General features: G+C 40.1%; 1 protein-coding gene across 1 annotated transcript; it reads right to left on the minus strand.

Annotated features, from left to right (window-relative positions):
• Positions 1-2,273: 2,273 nt before the first annotated feature.
• rhag (Rh associated glycoprotein) lies at positions 2,274-20,038 on the minus strand. The gene is made up of 5 exons (XM_048621202.1): positions 19,832-20,038; positions 18,901-19,051; positions 11,220-11,367; positions 6,130-6,296; positions 2,274-2,778 (listed from the first exon to the last, which is right to left on the minus strand). Exons 1-5 carry the CDS (start codon positions 19,996-19,998, stop codon positions 2,599-2,601), a joined length of 813 nt encoding a protein of 270 aa, XP_048477159.1. The 5' UTR covers positions 19,999-20,038; the 3' UTR covers positions 2,274-2,598.
• Positions 20,039-20,390: the final 352 nt, after the last annotated feature.

The raw sequence follows: 20,390 nt of genomic DNA on the forward strand, positions 1-20,390 counted from the left end.
GCCTTTCTGCTCCTATGATGCTGCTTGGCCTGCTGTGTTCATCCAGCCCTGCACCTTGTTGTCTCGGATTCTCCAGCATCTGCAGTTCCTACTATCTCTAACTCCAATACACTCTTTTTTAAGAAGTGCGACAGACTTTGTTTTCATATGTAAATAAATTTTGTGCTGCACAGTCAGTGAAGGTAATGACAGTGGAGTGAGAAAAGCACATTGGTAATTTCCCTGCTGATGTGAAATGAACTATCAAACAAGTTTTCATTCACTAATATTAATCAAATGCCTTCTCATATTTCAAAAGGAAGCTTGGAACCTTATGATTAAAAGTCACAGAACACTGGTTCCATCCTTTATTGTTGTCTCCTTTACTTGCTGTCATAGAATAAAATAATGTGATTGATCTAAAATGTTTAAAGGAAAGAAAATTACTTTTTCTGCATTCGTGACTGGAGGAGGCCATTCTAGAGGTGATAGAAAGTCATTTTGAGTTATATTTAAACTCAACAAAAAATGAGTTGAGTGTAAAATAGGAAGCTGATCCAATCCAACCGATGTCCAGCTGAATGGGTTTGGTTAAAATTATCCTTCTCTATATCATTACCTATTGGTAAAAGAACTAACAAAGGTTGACTCTCCAATCAGTTAGAAATACCTGTAAATGTCCATGGGTTATTTTCTAATTCAACTGTAGCAGGTTAATAGAATTGCCCAGAATTCTGAGGATCGGGCAATCTCAAAGTGATTATCCTGAACAAGATATTTTCCTCTACTTCAGTTTGTAATATCTTTGTGCTGTATACCTCAGTAAAATGTAAATTGTTAATGGTGTCGTAACATCAATAGGATCTCTTGCATCTTCTAAATGATGGAGCTAATAGTCAATCGCCTTAAGAGAGATTTGCCAGTCTCCTGATTTTTCCGGTTTCCTGATTTACCAGGATGTTGACTGGGCTGATTGATTTGCATAAAATTATGAAGGGCATGTAGGGTTGGGGTGGGTCAGGATGGGAAATGCAGGGTTAGGGTTGGGGGTGGGTGTGGGTGTGGGTGGGGTGCTCTTCAGGGAGTTGGTGCGGACTTGATAGGCAGAATGGCCTGCTTCCACACTGTAGATTCTATGATTCTATAAACAGGGTAGTCAGGATGAAGCCTTTTCCTTTGGTGAAGGGATCAATGGCTGGGGGCATAGATTTTAGGTAAGAGGCAGAAAGTTTAGAGGAGATGTGAGGAAAGCCTTTTCACCCAAAGGGTGGTGGGAACCTGGAAATCACTGCCTGTAAGATTGGTAGAGGCAGACACCCTCATTACATTTAAAAAAGTATTTAGATGTGCACTTGCAAAGGCAAGGCTTACAAGGTTATAGGCAAAGTACTGGAAAATGGGATTAGAATAGTCACTTTTTTTTTGACCAGCATAGATGCGATAGGCCAAATGACTTTTTTCTGTACTGCAGATCCCTATGACTCTATGCCTTTCAGTAATGCATTTTAAGGAAGGAGAGAGAAACAGAGCAAATGACAGAAGAGAACAGGGTGAATTAGAATCAATAAAAACCAAAAGAATTGCAGATGCTGGAAATCAGCGACAAAAACAGAAGTTACTGGACAAGCTCAGCAAGTCTGGCAGCATCTGTGGAGAAAATCAAAGTTAACATTTTGGGTCTGGGAAAGGGTCACTGGAACCGAACCTCTAACTCTGATTTCTCTACATAGATGCTGCCAGAACTGCCGAGCTTTTCCAACAATTTCTGATTTTGTTTCTGAATTAGAGTCACATTAGAGGCAGAAATATAATTGAAGAGAAGGAAAGAAATATTGAGACAGCAAGAAAGAGAAAAGAAATGAAAAATAAGAATAATGTTAAGAAATTTGATTTGAAAAATCTCCAGGAACAATTTACTGCCTGCCAGTGTAAAATTCTATAGTTTCAATTGTTTCTTATTTTATACCTTCAAGGTTGAGCTTCATATCAGGATTATAAATCACATCATACAGATGAAATACCATCCCTAAATATTTGCAGCAGGATTCATTCATGTGTACAATAAACATTCAGAAATTCTTCAACATTTATGAGTAGTCTTATGGTATGTGAGGTTAAAAGTAGACTGGCACAAGTCATTCGTTTCTCTCTCCTCTACAAACTCCTGGTCTTTTCATACATTAATAATGATGGTTGCCATGAGCTCACTATTATTTTTCCAGCATTTCTCGACTATTTTCAGGGTTAAAATAAGTAATAATTTTTAGTAATGGGGATCTATACTCTTAATTCAGTAATTTAATTGGTGTGTTTATTTATTTAGCAGGCTTGTAATAATGGTAACTAAATGTTATTCTCAGCAATTATGATTACAGTTAAATTTTTCCAACATGTTTTGTTACAAGCAAATTTCTGCATAAAATTTGCATTTTAATAAGTTTTTCAAAAGAGGACATCAAGTTGCAATTTTTGCTGAAATCATATATTATGAATTGTAACATGGATCATTCACATATAGGAGTTTAATAATAGGTTTTATACATGGAGAGATCTTCTTTATACATGGAGAGATCTTCAACTTGATCAATTGGTGCCAAACCAAGGTGAAAGTAGACACTTTCACGAAATCACAGATTTAATAATGCAAAAATCAGAACCTACTGTCAGATATTTAAATCCAACTGTGGAGATTATTCCAGCCGTAAATCCAATCAACAGACTTCCATAAGGGTAGATCATCATGTCAGCAGAGGTCCCAGCAGCTACACCACCTGCCAGAGTAGCATTTTGTATGTGGACCTGCACAAAGGAAAGCAAGCACTAGCTTCATTTGAGAAACATCAAGTCAAAATTTGCTTGACATGCTAGAATCAGCATAATTTGTAAGAATCAGTCAGAATAAAGAGTTGCTTCAAACACTGTCATTTTGGAAGATGTGCCTGTCAGAATTAATTTTCTTTGATTAGAAAATGTCAAAAAAACAATATAAATTAAACCCACAGAAATGTAAATACATATTTCACCATGAACTGGATTAAAAATTATATGGTGGTGCACAACCATTTAAATTCTTTATACAGATTTAATTACCCTACAAATTAGGGTGAACATTGACTTGTTTAAAAAATGTCAGCCGCTGTGTGCACTGCCTCATCATGTGTATTAATGCTCAGTGAAAATTAAAAACTATCAATGCTACATTTAATGTCTAACTGAAGTCCAACAGAAGGATATTGGATGGGAAATTTCATCTTGAATTGTATTACTCTTGCGTTAGAAAATACCACGTGGCCACCCAGATGAAATTCACATCCACAAAAATCCTTCCCTTCTCAAATTCCCTAAAATTGATATACAAAGAACAAAGAAAATTACAGCATAGGAACATGTCCTTCAGCCCTCCAAGCCTGCGCCGATCCAGATCCTCTAGCTAAACCTGTCGCCTATTTTCCAAGGATCTGTACCCCTCTGCTCCCTGCCCATTCATGTATCTGTCTAGATACATCTTAAATGATGCTATCGTGCCCACCTCTACAACCTCTGCTGGCAACTCATTCCAGGCACCCACCACCCCCTGCGTAAAGAACTTTCCACGCATATCTCCCTTAAACTTTTCCCCTCTCACCTTGAAATTGTGACCCGTAGTAAGTGAGTCCCCCACTCTGGGAAAAAGCTTCGTGCTATCCACCCTGTCTATACCTCTCATGATTTTGTAGACCTCAATCAAGTCCCCCCTCAACCTCTGTCTTTCAAATGTAAATAATCCTAATCTACTCAACCTCTCTTCATAGCTAGTGCCCTCCATACCAGGCAACATCCTGGTGAACATCCTCTGCACCCTCTCCAAACCATCCACATCCTTTTGGTAATGTGGCGACCAGAACTGTATGCAGTATTCCAAATGTGGTCGAACCAAAGTCCTATACAACTGTAACATGACCTGCTAACTCTTGTACTCAATACCCCGTCTGATGAATGAAAGCATGCCGTATGCCTTCTTGACTACTCTATCGACCTGCGTTGCCACCTTCAGGGTACAATGGACCTGAACACCCAGATCTTTCTGTGCATCAATTTCCCCAGGGCTTTTCCATTTACCGTATAGTTCGCTTTTCAATTGGATCTTCCAAAATGCATCACCTCGCATTTGCGTGGATTGAACTCCATCTGCCATTTCTCCGCCCAACTCTCCAATCTATCTATATTCTGCTGCATTCTCCGACAGTCCCCTTCACTATCTGCTACTCCACCAATCTTAGTGTCATCTGCAAGCTTGCTAATCAGACCATCTATACCTTCCTCCAGATCATTTATGTATGTCACAAACAACAGTGGTCCCAACATGGATCCCTGTGGAACACCACTGGTCACAGTTCTCCATTTTGAGAAACTCCCTTCCACTACAACTCTCTGTCTCCTGTTGCCCAGCCAGTTCTCTATCCATCTAGCTAGTACACCCTGGACCCCCTGCGACTTCACTTTCTCCATCCTACCATGGGGAACCTTATCAAACGCCTTACTGAACTCCATGTATATCTACAGCCCTTCCCTCATCTATCAACTTTGTCACTTCCTCAAAGAATTCTATCAAGTTGTTAAGACATGACCTTCCCTGCACAAAACCATGCTGCCTATCACTAATATGCCCATTTTCTTCCAAATGTAAATAGATCTTATCCCTCAGTATCTTCTCTAGCAGCTTCCCCACCACTGACGTCAGGCTCACCGGTCTATAATTACCTGGATTATCCTTGCTACCCTTCTTAAACAAGAGGACAACATTAGCAATTCTCCAGCCCTCTGGGACCTCACCCATGCTCGAGGATGCTGCAAAGATATCTGTTAAGGCCCCAGCTATTTCCTCTCTCGCTTCCCTCAGCAACCTCGGATAGATCCCATCCGGACCTGGGGACTTGTCCACCCTAATGTCTTTTAGAATACCCAACACGTCCCCCCTCCTTATGCCGACTTGACCTAGAGTAATCTAGAGACCTAGAGATATGCTGCAGTATAGCAAGACCAAAGAATTATCTCAACTCAGCTGATGAAATGCTCGAATTTCTTGGAATTTAGTCTGTAATGAGGCAATTTGAGGGACAGAAAATTTGGGATTCAATTTTCTCAGCACTTAGTAGGAGCATGGTGACCTGTTCATCCTATTACACAATTGCTGAAGAAGCTATAATGGATGGAAGGGCTCCACATCAATAGTCCAGGTGTTCAACTTCAAGCAATAATAACAATCAAGAATGGAATTTTCCCATTCTCAGTTTTGTCTTTTGTTCAACGAGATTCATAGTGCTAATCTGCTATGGCATAAAGTGAAATTTCTCACACAATCATCTGCTCTTCACCTCACTAATTATGCAACTAGGCTCTTGGACATCTTGCTCAAGGAATCATGTGACCAGAGAAGTGGAAAGCTCTCATTTATGCTGCCGGGGCCATGTGGCAAGTTCCAAACCATTTCAGGGCACAGCAAGCCAGAAACTGCTCCTCACACTGTGGTGCTTAATCATCATCATCAAAGAAATGATCCTGAAGAAAGGAAAGTTTGCTCTCACATTTCAGTAAGTGACCTGGATGGATGAGGGTGGAGGGTGGAAAGGAGGGCAATCCTATTTCTTCTCAACGGCCACAGGAGGTCGTACCACCAGATTCACCAGATTTGGATACAGTTTGCAGCCTGGCTGAGTGTTGTGTTGTGAGTGAGAAATTACACTTAGCAGTGCAGCAAGAAGGTCACTGATCTTCTGCACCCCACTAGGGTAATTACCAGCACCTTCTGTCTGCTAACTCACATTCACAGGTTGGAGTATGTGGTATGTCAGGGCCAGTGGATAGAAGGGAGTTTTGGACTGGGTAGGAGCGGTGATGTCTTCTGACATTACCTGGGTAAGTATTAACGTAACTGAAGCAGAGCCCCCTAAATTCTCTGCCATTCATAGATTCTTTCAGAGTGATCCAGACACAGGGGAATTCCACATTGGAATTTTCAATTTTCCAGGGGATTTCCATGGAGTCTGCTGTCTTTGGGATTCTGCATTGTCCTGGAGCACAACTCCAGCCTGCATGGTCCAATGACTTTGTGGCCATCGGAATATCTGGGTCCATGATAAAATGAATGAATATGAAAGTATTCATTCTCACCATGTCCAATTTTCCTTTCTTATCGACCAAGCTAGACACAGCATAAGCAGTGAGTACACATGCGGCCAGTGAGAAATAAGTGTTGATAATAGCTCTGTATTGTCCATCAGGGTTTCCTACAATGGCAGAATTGAAGCTTGGCCAAAACATCCATAAGAAGAGAGTACCTGTAAAACATTGAGAAACTTTTAGAACAATCTCTAGTTATTTCAGAGCTTTAAAAATATGATGATGTACTTGATGATTACGAATCTTAAAATTGTTTAAGCTTATAGACTGAAGTTTATACATTTCTGTTATTACATGGAAAATAAAAAAATGATACAAGAGAAGAGGCATTTTTAGCATTCAACATTCGATTATTGTTTAAAATATTGTGCCTCTATCTAAAATCTTCCCCTCCACAAAAAGAAATAAGAATTTATCATTTCAATTCATAAATATTATTTAAATAAACAATTAGTTGGGATCTGGGTTCAAAACCAGATGGAATAATAATATATTTTGTCCACAGACTATATCAGATGAATTTTGCTGTATCAAATCAGTTCCTAGACAGCAGAAGTTTATTGTACCAAAATCCATCAAATTTTGTAGAAGTTGTCACTAAATTAGCAAACTTGGAAGACTGTAGTGTGGGAAATTAATAAGTACCATGCTATTATAGTGGATGTTGCTCTTCAGAAGTTTGGATTGTGATATATTATTAGGATAAGGACAGAGGGCAGTCAATTCTGCATGCAATCTTAGGGCTAGATTGTCATGATCCCGAGTGGGACCAAACCGAGGTGGAACTCAAAAAAATAGGCTCTAACAAAGCTGGCCAGATATTTTGCATGTTTTCTCATCCTTGGCCGCTTTCACAAAGGAAGGAGAGGAAATAAAAGGTTCAGAACCCGTCTGCCCCTTTCTAGGAGACAAATGAAAGCTTTGTGGGCTTATTGAGAACCTGCTCCAGGATTCTTTTTTAAATTTTCAGTTTTTAGCAGCTGTTGGATTTTGAACCAGCTACGTGGAGATGTGAGACATGGATTGGAGGTTGGAAGAGTTTAAAAGGTAAGTAGGATGCCTTCATGTCCTTTACAGTTCTTCGTGAAATTTTGCAGCATGTGTGTTCAACAACATGTGTTATGATTGGAAGAAGTAATTTCTTCATTGCTCTTTAAGCAACATATTTGCCAAGCTAGTATTTCTGTCAATTGGTAATCAATCAAATAAAACATCAATGACATAAGTGTAAGGAAGTCTTCGATGAATTAAAAATTTCATCCAAATGGACCAAGAGATAAAGAACAGTTCAGAATATTGAAAGTGCAGCCTGGCATGATAATCAGGTACAAGTGCTTTATCATTTCCAATTGCTTTTATGTATTCTGGCTAGGTAGCTGTTAAGATGGCAGTTCTGAAGTCAGAGATTGAATTTTTCAAATTGTTGACAAAAGTTTTGTTGTTGAGGAGATTCCTGGCTCCTGGTCTGCCATAACCCATGTCAACTTTTCTAACACAATTGTTTGCTCTTCATCTCATTAATTCTGCAGGTGGCCTCTTTGGCACCTGTCTCATGGGATTGTTAGTAAGGGGAGATCAAACTCCTCTGATAATTCAATTGGAAACTGTTAATTCAATTCCCAAACTGTTACAGTGGGAGTAGAGGTCCCCCTCAAAAAATGAGAACCGAAACACCCAGAGAAGCTTGCTTTACCTCGCCTAATCCTTTAAACAGTTACGAAGAAGGGGAGGTAAATGAAAAAAATCCCTGATATTCACTTTTTAACTAACTAGTAACAATTTACTTATTTAACCTAAACAGTGAACAAATTAATAGGATAACTAACAAATCAAACAATTCCCCCTAACTCCTAACTAATCCTTAACTGATCAAAATTCTACTGGTATGCTATTTCAATAAACACAAGACCGAAAGTTTTGATTTTCTGAAAAAGGGTCTAGGCCCGAAACGTCAGCCTTCCTGCTCCTCTGATGCTGCTTGGTCTGCTGTGTTCATCCAGCTCTACACCTTGTTATCTCTGTCTCTGGCTTGCTACAGTGTTCCAGTGAAGCCCAACGCAAGCTGGAGGAACAACACCTCATTTTCCGCTTGGGGACCCTACAGCCCTCCGGACTCAATATTGAGTTCAATGATTTTAGAGCCTAAACTATCCCATGTCCCAGCTCCCCCACCCCACACACCAGGCTTTATTACCACATAGCCTGCCATTACACACCCACTGTTGTTAGTCACTAACAGTCCCCAATAACAACTATTCACCCTCCCAGCGTGATTGTTAGCAACTCCTTTGTCCAACTGTCTTTGGGCCCTATCGTATCGTTCACCCCCTACCCCACCCACCTCCCTATTTTCTGCATATGAATTGTCATTTTCCCAGCCACTATCAGTTCTGAGGAAGGGTCACCGGACCCGAAACGTTAACTCTGTTTTCTCTTTCACAGATGCTGCCAGACCTGCTGAGCTTTTCCAGCAACTTTGTTTTTGTTCCTGATTTACAGCATCCGCAGTTCTTTTGGTTTTTACCGACTTATATGACCCAAGTAGTAAGAAAAACATAAATTAAAACTTAGTCTCTCAAAGTCCACACAGAATGTGTCTCTTAGAATGCATTGTCTTCTCCACTGTTTCTCCAGTTATAAATGCCTTTCTTCCTACTGTCAGGGATGTTTTCTCTGTGAAGGTTCTTAGCTAAAGTGCTATGGTACCTTTTATGGATAAGATGGTGCTTTCTTAGAGCTTAGCAATTTCTTGTGAGAGCTAGGTGCTCATCTCTTAGATGGTGGTTCGCTCTGACACCTATTTTCAAAAACCCTCCCCTACATACCTTGAATGGCATGTCAATTTTCTCACAATAGCATTGCTCCGAGGTTATCAAAACCATCAGATTTAAAGATTTAAATGATTTCTGAAGAAGGGGCTAGGCCCGAAACGTCAGCCTTCCTGCTCCTCTGATGCTGCTTGGCCTGCTGTGTTCATCCAGCTCTACACCTTGCTATCTCAGATTCTCCAGCATCTGCAGTTCCTACTAGCTCTGAAACAATTTTAACCCCACTGCGTAGCCTCTTCTAAGGATGCCTACGCTGAAGAAGTTACCCTCCTCCCTCCGGAAAAACCTCAGTGGATCTCTCTCCCACTGCAACTCTCTCATAATCTCTTTGGCCTTGAAACTGCTTGACCACATCCTGAAGCAAATCAGGTACATCACTTTTCTTAGTACCTGCCTACAGAACCAGATCATCCCCAATGGACTACAGTCCACATTCAGGCCTTTCCAATTTGGCCCCAGCTGTGACAATGTCTACATTCAGAACATTGAGATCCTTCAGAAGCGTTTCTCCCTGCAACTCCTGAAACACACACTCGCAGCGATGTGCTGGCATCTCCTGGCACTACAATCAAGCCTACCCCAGCTCAGAGCCTCCCTCTCCCAGACCTGCAAAGGACCTCTCCTGTTTTTTATTCTTCGTAGGATCCACAACCTGAACTCACAATTCTAGTCAGCTTTATCGGACACTAAGAACCGTAAGTACAGTAAACTTACTGGTGCCTGCCACCCCAAACGGGCTTCCTCCATCTTCCAAATCCCCAACCCTACCCAGGACCTTCCCCACAATGTGCCCGCCACCATTGGCCATGTGGCCAGTGTCGGAGCACCCACGGATGACAGATTTCTGAAGAAGGGTCTAGGCCCGAAACATCAGCCTTCCTGCTCCTCTGTTACTGCTTGGCCTGCTGTGTTCATCCAGCTCTACACCTTGCTATCTCAGATTTAAATTCAATTGGCTTTCAATCACTAAGTGCTTAGTTTAAATTAATTGGCTGATTCCAGCTCGTTGCCAAAACATCAAAACACACTTAAAGTTTCCAACCACACAGCCAATTGATACATGTTTCCATTTTAGAACTGGCTGTACGTCTTCAGCTACATGCAGACACTTGTTTTTTCTTTGTAAGTCTCTAACTTTAGAATGCATTTTATCTCTTTAACTTTTTTTTAACAAACAAATTCTAGCTTCCTGCCTTCCAATTCATGATTACTCTACACAACTTCGTAACAAGATTGTGAGGTAGAAGCGCTCGTGACTGCGAAGGACTTTGTGACAGTCAGACAACATCACTGCAAGCCAGGAATTGTCTCTCTGAAACATTGTCTCCCAGTGTCAGGTATGAAATATGATTCAGAAATGCTAATCCCCAGTGAGAGTTTTAAATTAGTACTGGATTAGATTTGCTTATCCAATAAGGAGGCAATAAGTGCAAACCAGGTAATGGTCATGACCACTCAAGGCCATTATTTTTGATGCTCACTCTTGCAAAAAAAAGACTTGTCAATGAATTGAAATTTGATCCAGGTCAGTGGCATTTCTGAGTCAGTAGATGCATGATTAATGTAATTGCCCCAAGCAAGATCACACATTCAAACAATTCTATTCTCTCCAGAGGAAAACAATTAACACCTACTCTGCAGCACACTCTCTTGAGCTTTCTGTATTGATGTCAAGAGTGTAGATAGTGCCTAAAATTTTGCTTGGTTAGCCCAAATATAATGAAATGAAAAATACATATGAAATCTGCTCTATTGAGAAGTCATTAGTTAAAATAATGACCTCATGATTAGAAAGGTCTTATTCCTGCATCTGAAGAAATGTGTGTGTTTAAATAAAGTGCTGTAAATGCATCAGCAATAACTGAACTGAGAGATATGAAGAATCAAAGAAGTTTAGGAAGGTTTTTCCAGGGCTTTGGACTTAGACACCTGAAGACATGACCACCACTGTGGGATAGGGGAAGTGGGGATAAATATAAGGCCGGTATTTGAAGAACACAGATTACATCAAGCAGGTAGGTCTGGAGGAGATTACAGGAATTGGGAGGGATGAGGGCATGAAGACTTAAACAAGAGTATGAGAATTTTCAAATAAAAGCAACAAAGCTGGGTAGGAATGTAACACTAGACAGAGGTAGGTAGGTAGGTACATAGATCAGAAATAGCCTGGTTAGTACACACTTGCATTTTATATTCTAGGGATCTGCTACTAATTTCTAAAATAGTTGCTGTGTGTAGTACATTTTTGCTTACCAATCATAGCAAACAAGTCCGAGTGATACACAGATCCTTCTTTATCATGGTCACCTTGCAATCCTGGTCTGTAGAGGACACGACTGACAGCAAGACCAAAGTATGCACCAAAAGCATGAATAGTCATCGATGCACCAACATCTTTGGCCTGTAAAATACCCAAATACCGTTTGTCATTTTACCTTAGTTAGTGAAGATGCATAAAACTCCAAATTGCCTTAGGATGAAAAGCTATATTTGCACCCCTAGCTCATTGCCAGGTCCTTAAGAAATCAAAACTGAAACTGTTGTAAGTATTCAGGTCAGGCAACATCTGCAAAGAAAGAAAAAGTTACAGTTGTTGGTCTCATTAGATATCCTTTCACAGATGCTACCTGGCCTACTGAGTATTTCCAGCATTTTTTGTTTTTAATTTCAGGTCTCCATGATCCACTGTATTTTGCTTTTATCTTAAGAATTTTTACCAGTTTTGTCATTGTGTATTTGCATATAATCCAGCACCTTTCATAATATTCTTCATTGAATTGTAGCAAGATTTTGCACAGCTGAAAGCAAATCTGCTTAACTATGAACAAGCTAACCCCTTGGAATTGCTATCCAATTAATCTCATCCCCTGCCCTTTCCCCACCACGGTATTTCTCCCCTTTAAGAATCAATCTAATTTCCTTTAGCAAATTGGCATTGAAATGGCTTCCAACACTCTTTCAGCCATTCCTCTTTTTGCCTTGTGTTATTTTGTCAATTGTCTTAAATCTGTGGCTGTCTTAATCCTGATCACCAACTTTCCTGTAACAGGGAACAATTTCTCCTTATTTACATTAGCAAAATCCATCTCAATACCTTCATAAAGCTTCCCTAAATCTTCAATGATTCAATCAGAACAGCACAATTTTCTCTCATTTCTGAAGTTCTCTATCCCTGAAATATTCTTGTATATTTCCTATGCTCTGTCTCTAAGGACATAAGATCCATTTCCTGCAGTGTGTTTCTCAGAATTATGCCAATATATAAAATGTGGTTTAATCAATGGAAAGAAACTAAACCAACATTTTGAGTCTAATTGACTCTTCATTAGAGCTCTGCTGAAGAGGCATCTAGACTCAAAATGTTAGCTTGCTTTTTCTCCATGGATGCTGCCTGACCTGATGTGATCTCTAGCATTTTTAGTTTCCAGTACAGATTCCAGCATCTGCAGTAATTTGCTCCTACATTGTAGCTTAATCAATGATTATTAAACGTTCAGCGCTTTTTATCACTGCCTTTAAAGTCGAAGATCTTTTTTTAGCAGTCTTCTCAAATTGTCCTGCCCTGCTTCAAAGATTTGCGTGTTTACAGCTGTCTAAAATTGTACCTTGTGTTTTACTGTGTCTTTACTTTCTTCCTACCAAATATATCACTCAATTTAAACCAGTAAATGTTAAACAGAAGGAACGTAAAACATTTTTTTAAAATTAAAAGTACACCAAAAGGAATTCTTAAATGAAGTAATTCCTTCCAAATCATTTGTTCAACTGATATCAAGGCAATGCATTTATCTGAGAATTTTTCATGATTCAAACAAAATTTTGATGGATTTTAAATTTTGCTGTAGTTATCCATAACACAAAATGATCCCTGCAGATGTGCAGATGGGGTCTATATCATCTAGGCTGCAGAAATGGTTATGCATGAACAGGTGGCATCAATATGCCAGGATGTGTCTGCACATCCACCACTGATAATGCTGCTTTCAATACATGCAGTACCTCATAATGTCAGCAGGAGAACATGTCTAGACATTCCCCACTAAGTCTATCGCAACTGCATATATGCTGCTGATGTCACAGCACTCGATTTCAAAAATAGAGCATATCATAAGGATCTACATTGTTCCATCGGATCAACTGTATTTGGAAAGGCAAAGACTAATTAGGGATAGTCAGCATGGCTTTATGCATGGGAAATCGTGTCTCACTAACTTGATTGAGTTTTTTGAAGAAGTAACAAAGAATATCGATGAGGGCAGAAGAGTGGACGTGATCTATATGGACTTCAGTAAGGTGTTCGACAAGGTTCTTCATGGTAGACTGGTTAGCATGGTTAGATCACATGGAATACATGGAAAACTAGCCATTTGGAAACAGAACTGGATTGAAGGTAGAAGACAGGTTGGTGGTGGAGGGTTGCTTTTCAGACTGGAGGCCTGTGACCAGTGGTGTGCCACAAGGATTGGTGCTGGGTCCCACTACTTTTCATCATTTATAAAAATGATTTGGATGTGAACATAGGAGGTACAGTTAATAAGTTTGCTGATGACACCAAAGTTGGAGATGTAGTGGACAGTGAAGAAGGTTACCACAGAGTACAACAGGACGTTGATCAGATAGGCCAATGGGTTGAGAAGTGGCAGATGGGGTTTAATTTAGATAAATGTGAGGTGCTGTATTTTGGAAAGGCAAATCAGGGCAGGACTTATATACCTAATGGTAAGGTCCTGGGGAGTGGTGCTGAACAAAGAGACCTTGGAGTGCAGGTTCATATTTCCTTGAAAGTGGAGTCCCAGATAGATAGGATAGTGAAGAAGGCATTTGATATACTTGCCTCTATTGGTCAGTGCATTGAGTATAGGAGTTGGGAGGTTATGTTGAAGCAATATTACAGGACATTGGTTAGGATTCTTTTGGAATACTGCGTGCAGTTCTGGTCTCCCTGCTATATGAAGGATGTTGTAAAACTTGAAAGGGTTCAGAAAAGATTTACAACGATGTTGCCAGGGTTGGAGGGTTTAAGCTAAAAGGAGAGGCTGAATAGTTTGGGACTTTTTCCCTGAAGCATTGGAAGCTGAAGGGTTACCTTTATAGAGGTTCATAAAATCATGAGCAGCATGGATAGGGTAAATAGACAAGGTATTTTCCCTGGGGTGGGGGAGTCCAAAGCTAGAGGGCATAGGTTTAAGGTGAAACAGGACAGATTTAAAAGGGACCTAAGGGCAACATCTTCGTGCAGAGGGTGGTGAGTGTATGAAATGAACTGGCAGAGGAAGCGGCGGAGGCTGGTACAATTACAACATTTAAAAGGCATCTGGATGGGCACATGAATTGGAAGTGTTTAGAGGGATATGGGCCAAATGCTGGCAAATGGGACTAGATTAAGTTAGAATATCTTAATTGAGTTGGACCAAAGGGTCTATTTCTGTGCCGTACACCTCTATGATTCTATGGTTCGGACTGGGCCTGCTGTGTGTAAGGTTCCCAAAACATGGCTTCTCTTACCAATGCTTGTTTAGAGTTATGTTCAATAATATCTGTTGATGTTAATACACCCGAATGTAGACCTGATCTTACTAGCTGATAACAAACGGTGAGTACTCTCACAGAACCAGAAGTGATCGGAAAGTCAGAACTTAAAGTGAAATTCAGTGGCAACACCATGCTAAAGGTGAAGGGCAAGGCTATCTCAGCAACCTAACCATGGAGGAGGTTGACAAGCAACCAGCAGACTTTAAGGTCAAACCGATTACTAGACCAGTCTGTCAACGAACACAGACAGTATTATCGGAAACAGATTTCAAATTAAAAAAGGAATTCTGCCCTAATCCCAGACCAGCTAACAAGAATCATTGATAACATAATGTGGAGCTGGAAGAACACAGCAGGCCAGGCAGCATCAGAGGAACAGGAAAGCTGACATTTCCGGTCGGGACCCTTCTTCGGAGACCCATTTATCCAAGTTTTCTCTGTGTTCCTTCAAGTCTACACTGTGTTATCTCTGACTCCAGCATCTGCAGTTCTTACTATGTCAAGAATCAAATCATTGTAGCAGTTGCAGAACCGAAAACATGTGGAAAATACACCTACCGCCATATTTCAAGATTCTGGAGATGATTCAAAGAAGTTTCAGAGGCAGGGAGTAGTCCCTGCCAACACTGTACAAAGCAATGCTTACAGTCACAACAGTCTCTTAAAATTACAAAAAAAAGGAAATGTAGGGTCACCACCTTTAAAGCAAAGCTGAACAGCAGACCTTTTTTTTTCTTGGTGAATTTACAGAATGGGATAGTCAATATTGGAGTGCTAATAATGCTGTCAATGGCTACCACACTCACTTCAGATTGGTCACAGAAGCTGAAGTCACTGTTTTGCCATTCGGATTTCAATGAGTGTGAAGGGTTAACCGTAGCCTTTACCCAACTGTAACACTCAGGTGGAACCAACCTCAATGTCAAATGCAAGGTTACCTTCAGCAACGTCAAGGCACAAAGACAATGACATTGTTGAAACCCTTTATTTTATCTACAACCAGCCATATTCACTGCTCAGCAGGACAGATTGCAGAAACCTCAACTGTATCTTTAAGGTAGACTCAATTATCAATCAGAAAGCATCAAATAAATTTTAATCAACTATAAAGTACTTTAAAGGCCTTGATGAAATTGTACTCTGAGCACCATACCACACTGAAGGTTGAAGCTATCTACCTGTTGTAGTTACGTGCTACAAGCCATCTGCTTGTTCATGCACCCAGAAAGGTTTCACACTCACTTAAAGTCAAAGTTGAAATTCAGATTGAGCTCATGCCCTGGAAACAAGTTACTTAAAAACTTATACAGCCAAGTATCTGGTGTTTAGCGATGGTATCAGTTCCCAAACTGAACGGGTGCATTGGAATTTATCTTGACTTAACATAACTGAACAAGCTCCTTCAATGAGAGCTAAATCGGGGCCAAGGGAGCAATAATCTGAAACCCTCAGTGCTTAAGGAAGTGGCCCTAGAAATATTGGTGGTCATCTTCCAAAACTCTTTAGATTCTGGACCAGTCCCTATGGATTGGAGGGTAGCTAATGCAATCCCACTATTGAAAAAAGGAGGAAGACAGAAATTAGGGAATTAGGCCAGTTAGCCTGACATCAGTAATGGGGACATTGTTCAAATCCATTATAAAAGATTAAATAGCAGAGCACTTGGAAAACAGTGACAGGACTGGAAAGAATCAGCATAGATTTAACAAAAGGGAAATCATGCTTGACAAATCTATTGTGAATTATTAAGGATGTAACTAATAGGGTTGACAATGTAAACCCAGTGAATATGGTTTTGTTGGTCTTTCAGAAGGTTTTCAATAAGGTTCCACATGAAAGATAAGCATTAAAGCACTAGGGACTGGAGGGTAGTATACTGTCATGGATAAAGAAGTGATGGCAAAGAGGAAACAAACAGCAAGAAAAAAGCAGGCTTTCTTCTGAGTGGCAAACAATGAACAGGGATCAGTGCTTGGACCCCAGCTATTCACAATATATATTAATCATTTAAATGAAGAAACTAAATATATTCCGGGGTTGAGAGGGTTGGCTCATGAGGAGAGATTGAGTAGACTGGGATTATACTCATTGGAGTTTAGAAGAATCGGGGGCATCTTATGGAAACATATTAAATTATGAAGGGAATAGATAAGATAGAAGCAGGGAGGGGTTTCCACTGGCGGTTGAAATGAGAACTAGGGGGCATGGATTCAAAATAAGGGGAAGCAGATTTAGGACTGAGTTGAGGAGGAACTTCTCTATCCAAAAGTTTGTGAATCTGTGGAATTCCCTGCCCAGTAAAGCAGTTGAGGCTACCTCAATGAATATTTTAAAGACAAAGGTAGATAAATTTTTGAACAGTAAAGGAATTAAGAGCTGGTGGGTAAGTGGAGCTGAGTCTGTGAAAAGATCAGCCATGATATTATTGAATGGTGTAGCAGGCCCGATGGGCCACATGGCCTACTCCTGCTCCTATTTCTTATGTTCTTATGTAAAATCTCCAAGTTTGCAGCTGACACAAAGCTAGGGAGAGGGTGAACTATGAGAAGAATGCAGAGATGCTTCAGTGTGATCTGGACAAGTTGCATAATGGGCAAATGCATGGCAAATCAAATAGAATATGGATAAATATGAGGTTATCCACTTTGGTATTAAAAACAGGAAGGCAAATTGTTATCTGAATGCCAATAGATTTGGAAATGGGGAAGTGGAAGAAGACTTAAATGTCCTTGTACTCTAGTCACAGAAGGTAAGGATGCAGATGCAGCAGGCAATGAAGATGGCAAATGGTATGCTAGACTCTGTAGCAAGAGGATTTAAGGACAACAGCAGGGATGTCTTGCTGCAATTGTATAATTGTACAATTGTAAGACCACACCTGGAGTATTGTGAGCAGTTTTGGTCTCCTTATCTGTGGAAGGATGCTCTGGCAATGGAATGAGTGCAACAACTGTTTACCAGACTGATTTTTGGGATGGTAGGACTAAAATATGAAGACAGAGTGGATCGGTTAGGACCATATTTACTGGGATTTGAAAGAGTGAGGGAGATTTCACAGAAAACTTTCTAATAGAATTTGACAGGGTACATGTGAAAGATGTTCATGATGACTGGGGAGTCCAGAACCAGAGGTCATAATCTAAGAAAATGGGGTAGGCCATTTAGGACTGAAAACTATCCAGAGAGTGGTGAGCCTGTGGGAAGTGGTTGATTGATTGATTGATTGATTGATTGATTGTTTGGTTGAATGTCACGTGTACTGGAATACTGCGAAAAACTTTGTTTATGAGCAGTACAGGCAGATCATAGTAAGCAAGGAAATACAAATCAAAGGTTGTAAAAATCTTAGACAGAGGCATATAGGTTATATTGCTCACAGCATGCGCTAGGTGAGATCAACGTTAGCAAGATCAGCATTATTTGAGGCTAGCAAGCCCATTTATCAGTCTGACAATGGCCAGGAAGAAGCTGTTCCTGAACCTGCTGGTGCATGTGTTCAAGCTTCTGTATCTTCTGCCTGACAGACGAGGTTGTAGGAAATCATTACTGGGATGCGATGGGTCGCTGATGATGTTGGTATCCTTTCTGCAGCAATGAGCTGTGCAAATGGAGCTCATGGATGGAAGGTTGGCTTCTGTGATGGTACGGGTGGTGCACATAACAGTCCTGGGCAAAGCATCTGCCATTCCAGGCCGTTATGCACCAATACAGTATCCTTCCAATGATACATCTGTAGAAGTTGGTGAGGGTCTCAATGGACATGCCAAATTTCCTGAGCTGCCTGAGGAAGAAGAAGTGTTGTTGTTCCTTCTTGACCAATGCATCTACAAGGGAAGTCCAAGACAGGCTGTCGGCTATCGTCATTCTGAGGAACTTGACGCTCTCCACCCTCTCAACCTCAGTTCCATTGATGTAGATGGGGGCGTGTTCTCCTCCTTTCTTTCCGAAGTCAATGATCAGTTCTTTTGCCGATATTGAGAGAGAGGCTGCTCTCATTGCACCACGTCACCAAGTCCTCTATCTCCCTTCTGCATTTTGACTTGTCATTGTTAGACATTGAATAGTTTCAAGGAGTTAGATATAGTTCATAGGGCTAAAAGGATCACGTTTATGGGTAGAAAGTGGAAACAGAGTACTGAGCTGAATGATCAGACATGATCATATTGAATGGCAGAGCAGGCTTGAAGGACTGAGTAGCCTACCCCTGCTCCCACAACAGATCCACAGCAGACAGAAGCCATCAAGACATTTCCATCTCATAGGACTATCATGGAGGTCAGTGATTTTTGTGACTGCAGAGCTAGGCAGGAAACTTCTTACCCCTCTTAGCCCAAGCTAATGAATCTCTCAGAGAACTTTTGAAGCATTTTAGTTTTGTCTCTTAAAATTCAAGCATACATACCTGCAGGACTGAAGTGACCAAGTGCTCATTACAAGCAAATATGGTAATCTCGAGAAGAGTCATAATCAGCAGTTGGATTGGACTGGTCTTCCCCAAGACAGCACCAAATGAAATCAGGGCAGTTGCTGTGCTGAAGTCTGCATTAATTAAGCTACACAACAAGAACATTTAAATTACTTTCCACTGTTTGTTTTCTGAATTCAGTTCAATGGCAAATTAATGCAATTGGCAACCAATAGTTACAATTGAACTCAAAACAGTCAATTGTTGTGCATCTATAATCAATGGAATTTAAATTATTTCTGTTCAATTTCATGACCAGTGTAGTTTTCAATATGTTAGCTAATAGTTACCTGTGGCTGATCAGGAATGCCGATGTGAATTATTAGATTTCAGATTAGTTGATAAAAGATAATAATTGATACCATCATTTGGGATTTTATCCTGTTCCATATGTAGTGGAAAGCTACAAGTAATGAAACAACTTTAAATAATACCAGAAATGCAAAAGAATAACTGCCATCGAAAATTGAAATGTAATATTTTTGTTTGTCACTGTTTTTTGTAACACTGTGATTGGGACAATTTGCATATCAGGAAAGTGAAAAGCAATTTTTACTATTTTTCTAATCTGTGTTTTATTTTTATACACAATACACCCCTTATAAGGCTTTTTAAAAAATTAGTTACACCTTCGATTTGAGTTATTTCTTTTATCTTTCTGCAAAGTATGAAAGAAAATCAAATAATTATAATACAGACTAAAACTGAAATAATAAGGGTAGATTTCTCTAATCTAGTGACATCGTCATATTGGGAATTCAGGTGCTGGGTTCAGGGTAAAGACTTGCCAGAAATTCTTAGCCATTAATTTCATATATGAGAAGACAGAAGTTAAGCATGCAGTTAATCAATAAAAGGTTAAATATACCTGAAAATGTCAACTTTGATTTTTCCATCTTTTAAGTGGTGCAGCCAACCTTGCATCAGAGTGCCCCACTGAAGACCAAATGCAGCAATGAGTAAATTAAATCCAACACTGCTGAATCCATACTTCTTCAAGAAGGTCATCAGAAAGCCAAATCCAACAAAAATCATTACGTGTACATCCTGGAAACCTGAATAAGAAATATATATAACTTATTATTATCATTGACTCATCCAAAACACTATATAGAAAGTAAGGGGCTGATTTTCTCGAATTTCAGCATGTGACTGCGGTTTACGATTAGCATATTCAAATGCATTGGTCCTGGTCATTAGCTTCAGGGCTGTGTGGTTATTGTCAGGGAGTAGCAGTGAGAAGACAGCTACTCCTTAGGTCCATTGAATAACCTGGATACAGATCACTGCTTCCCTTTTGAGGGTGCTCAGACTTGTTGCTAGATCCTGACTCTCCAGTTTGAAGAATTCCTGTGAACCAGGAGGAACTCTTCAAAATGTTGGCTAAGTTGCAAGGAGCTTTACTCTCCATTTAAATTGCTCCATGT

The sequence above is a fragment of the Rhincodon typus genome, unplaced genomic scaffold (assembly GCF_021869965.1).
Source record: "Rhincodon typus isolate 14 unplaced genomic scaffold, sRhiTyp1.1 hic_rhity00000110, whole genome shotgun sequence".
In the NCBI taxonomy this organism is placed as follows: domain Eukaryota; kingdom Metazoa; phylum Chordata; class Chondrichthyes; order Orectolobiformes; family Rhincodontidae; genus Rhincodon; species Rhincodon typus.

Coding starts and splice junctions, on each gene's coding strand:
- rhag (XM_048621202.1), bottom strand. CDS start 19,998: ATGATTTTTGTTGGATTTGGCTTTCTGATGACCTTCTTGAAGAAGTAT. Junction 6,297..11,219: donor GGACTTGTTTGCTATGATTG/GTAAGCAAAAAT, acceptor AATGTTTTACAG/GTACTCTCTTCTTATGGATG. Junction 2,779..6,129: donor AGAAAGGAAAATTGGACATG/GTGAGAATGAAT, acceptor TCCTTTGTGCAG/GTCCACATACAAAATGCTAC.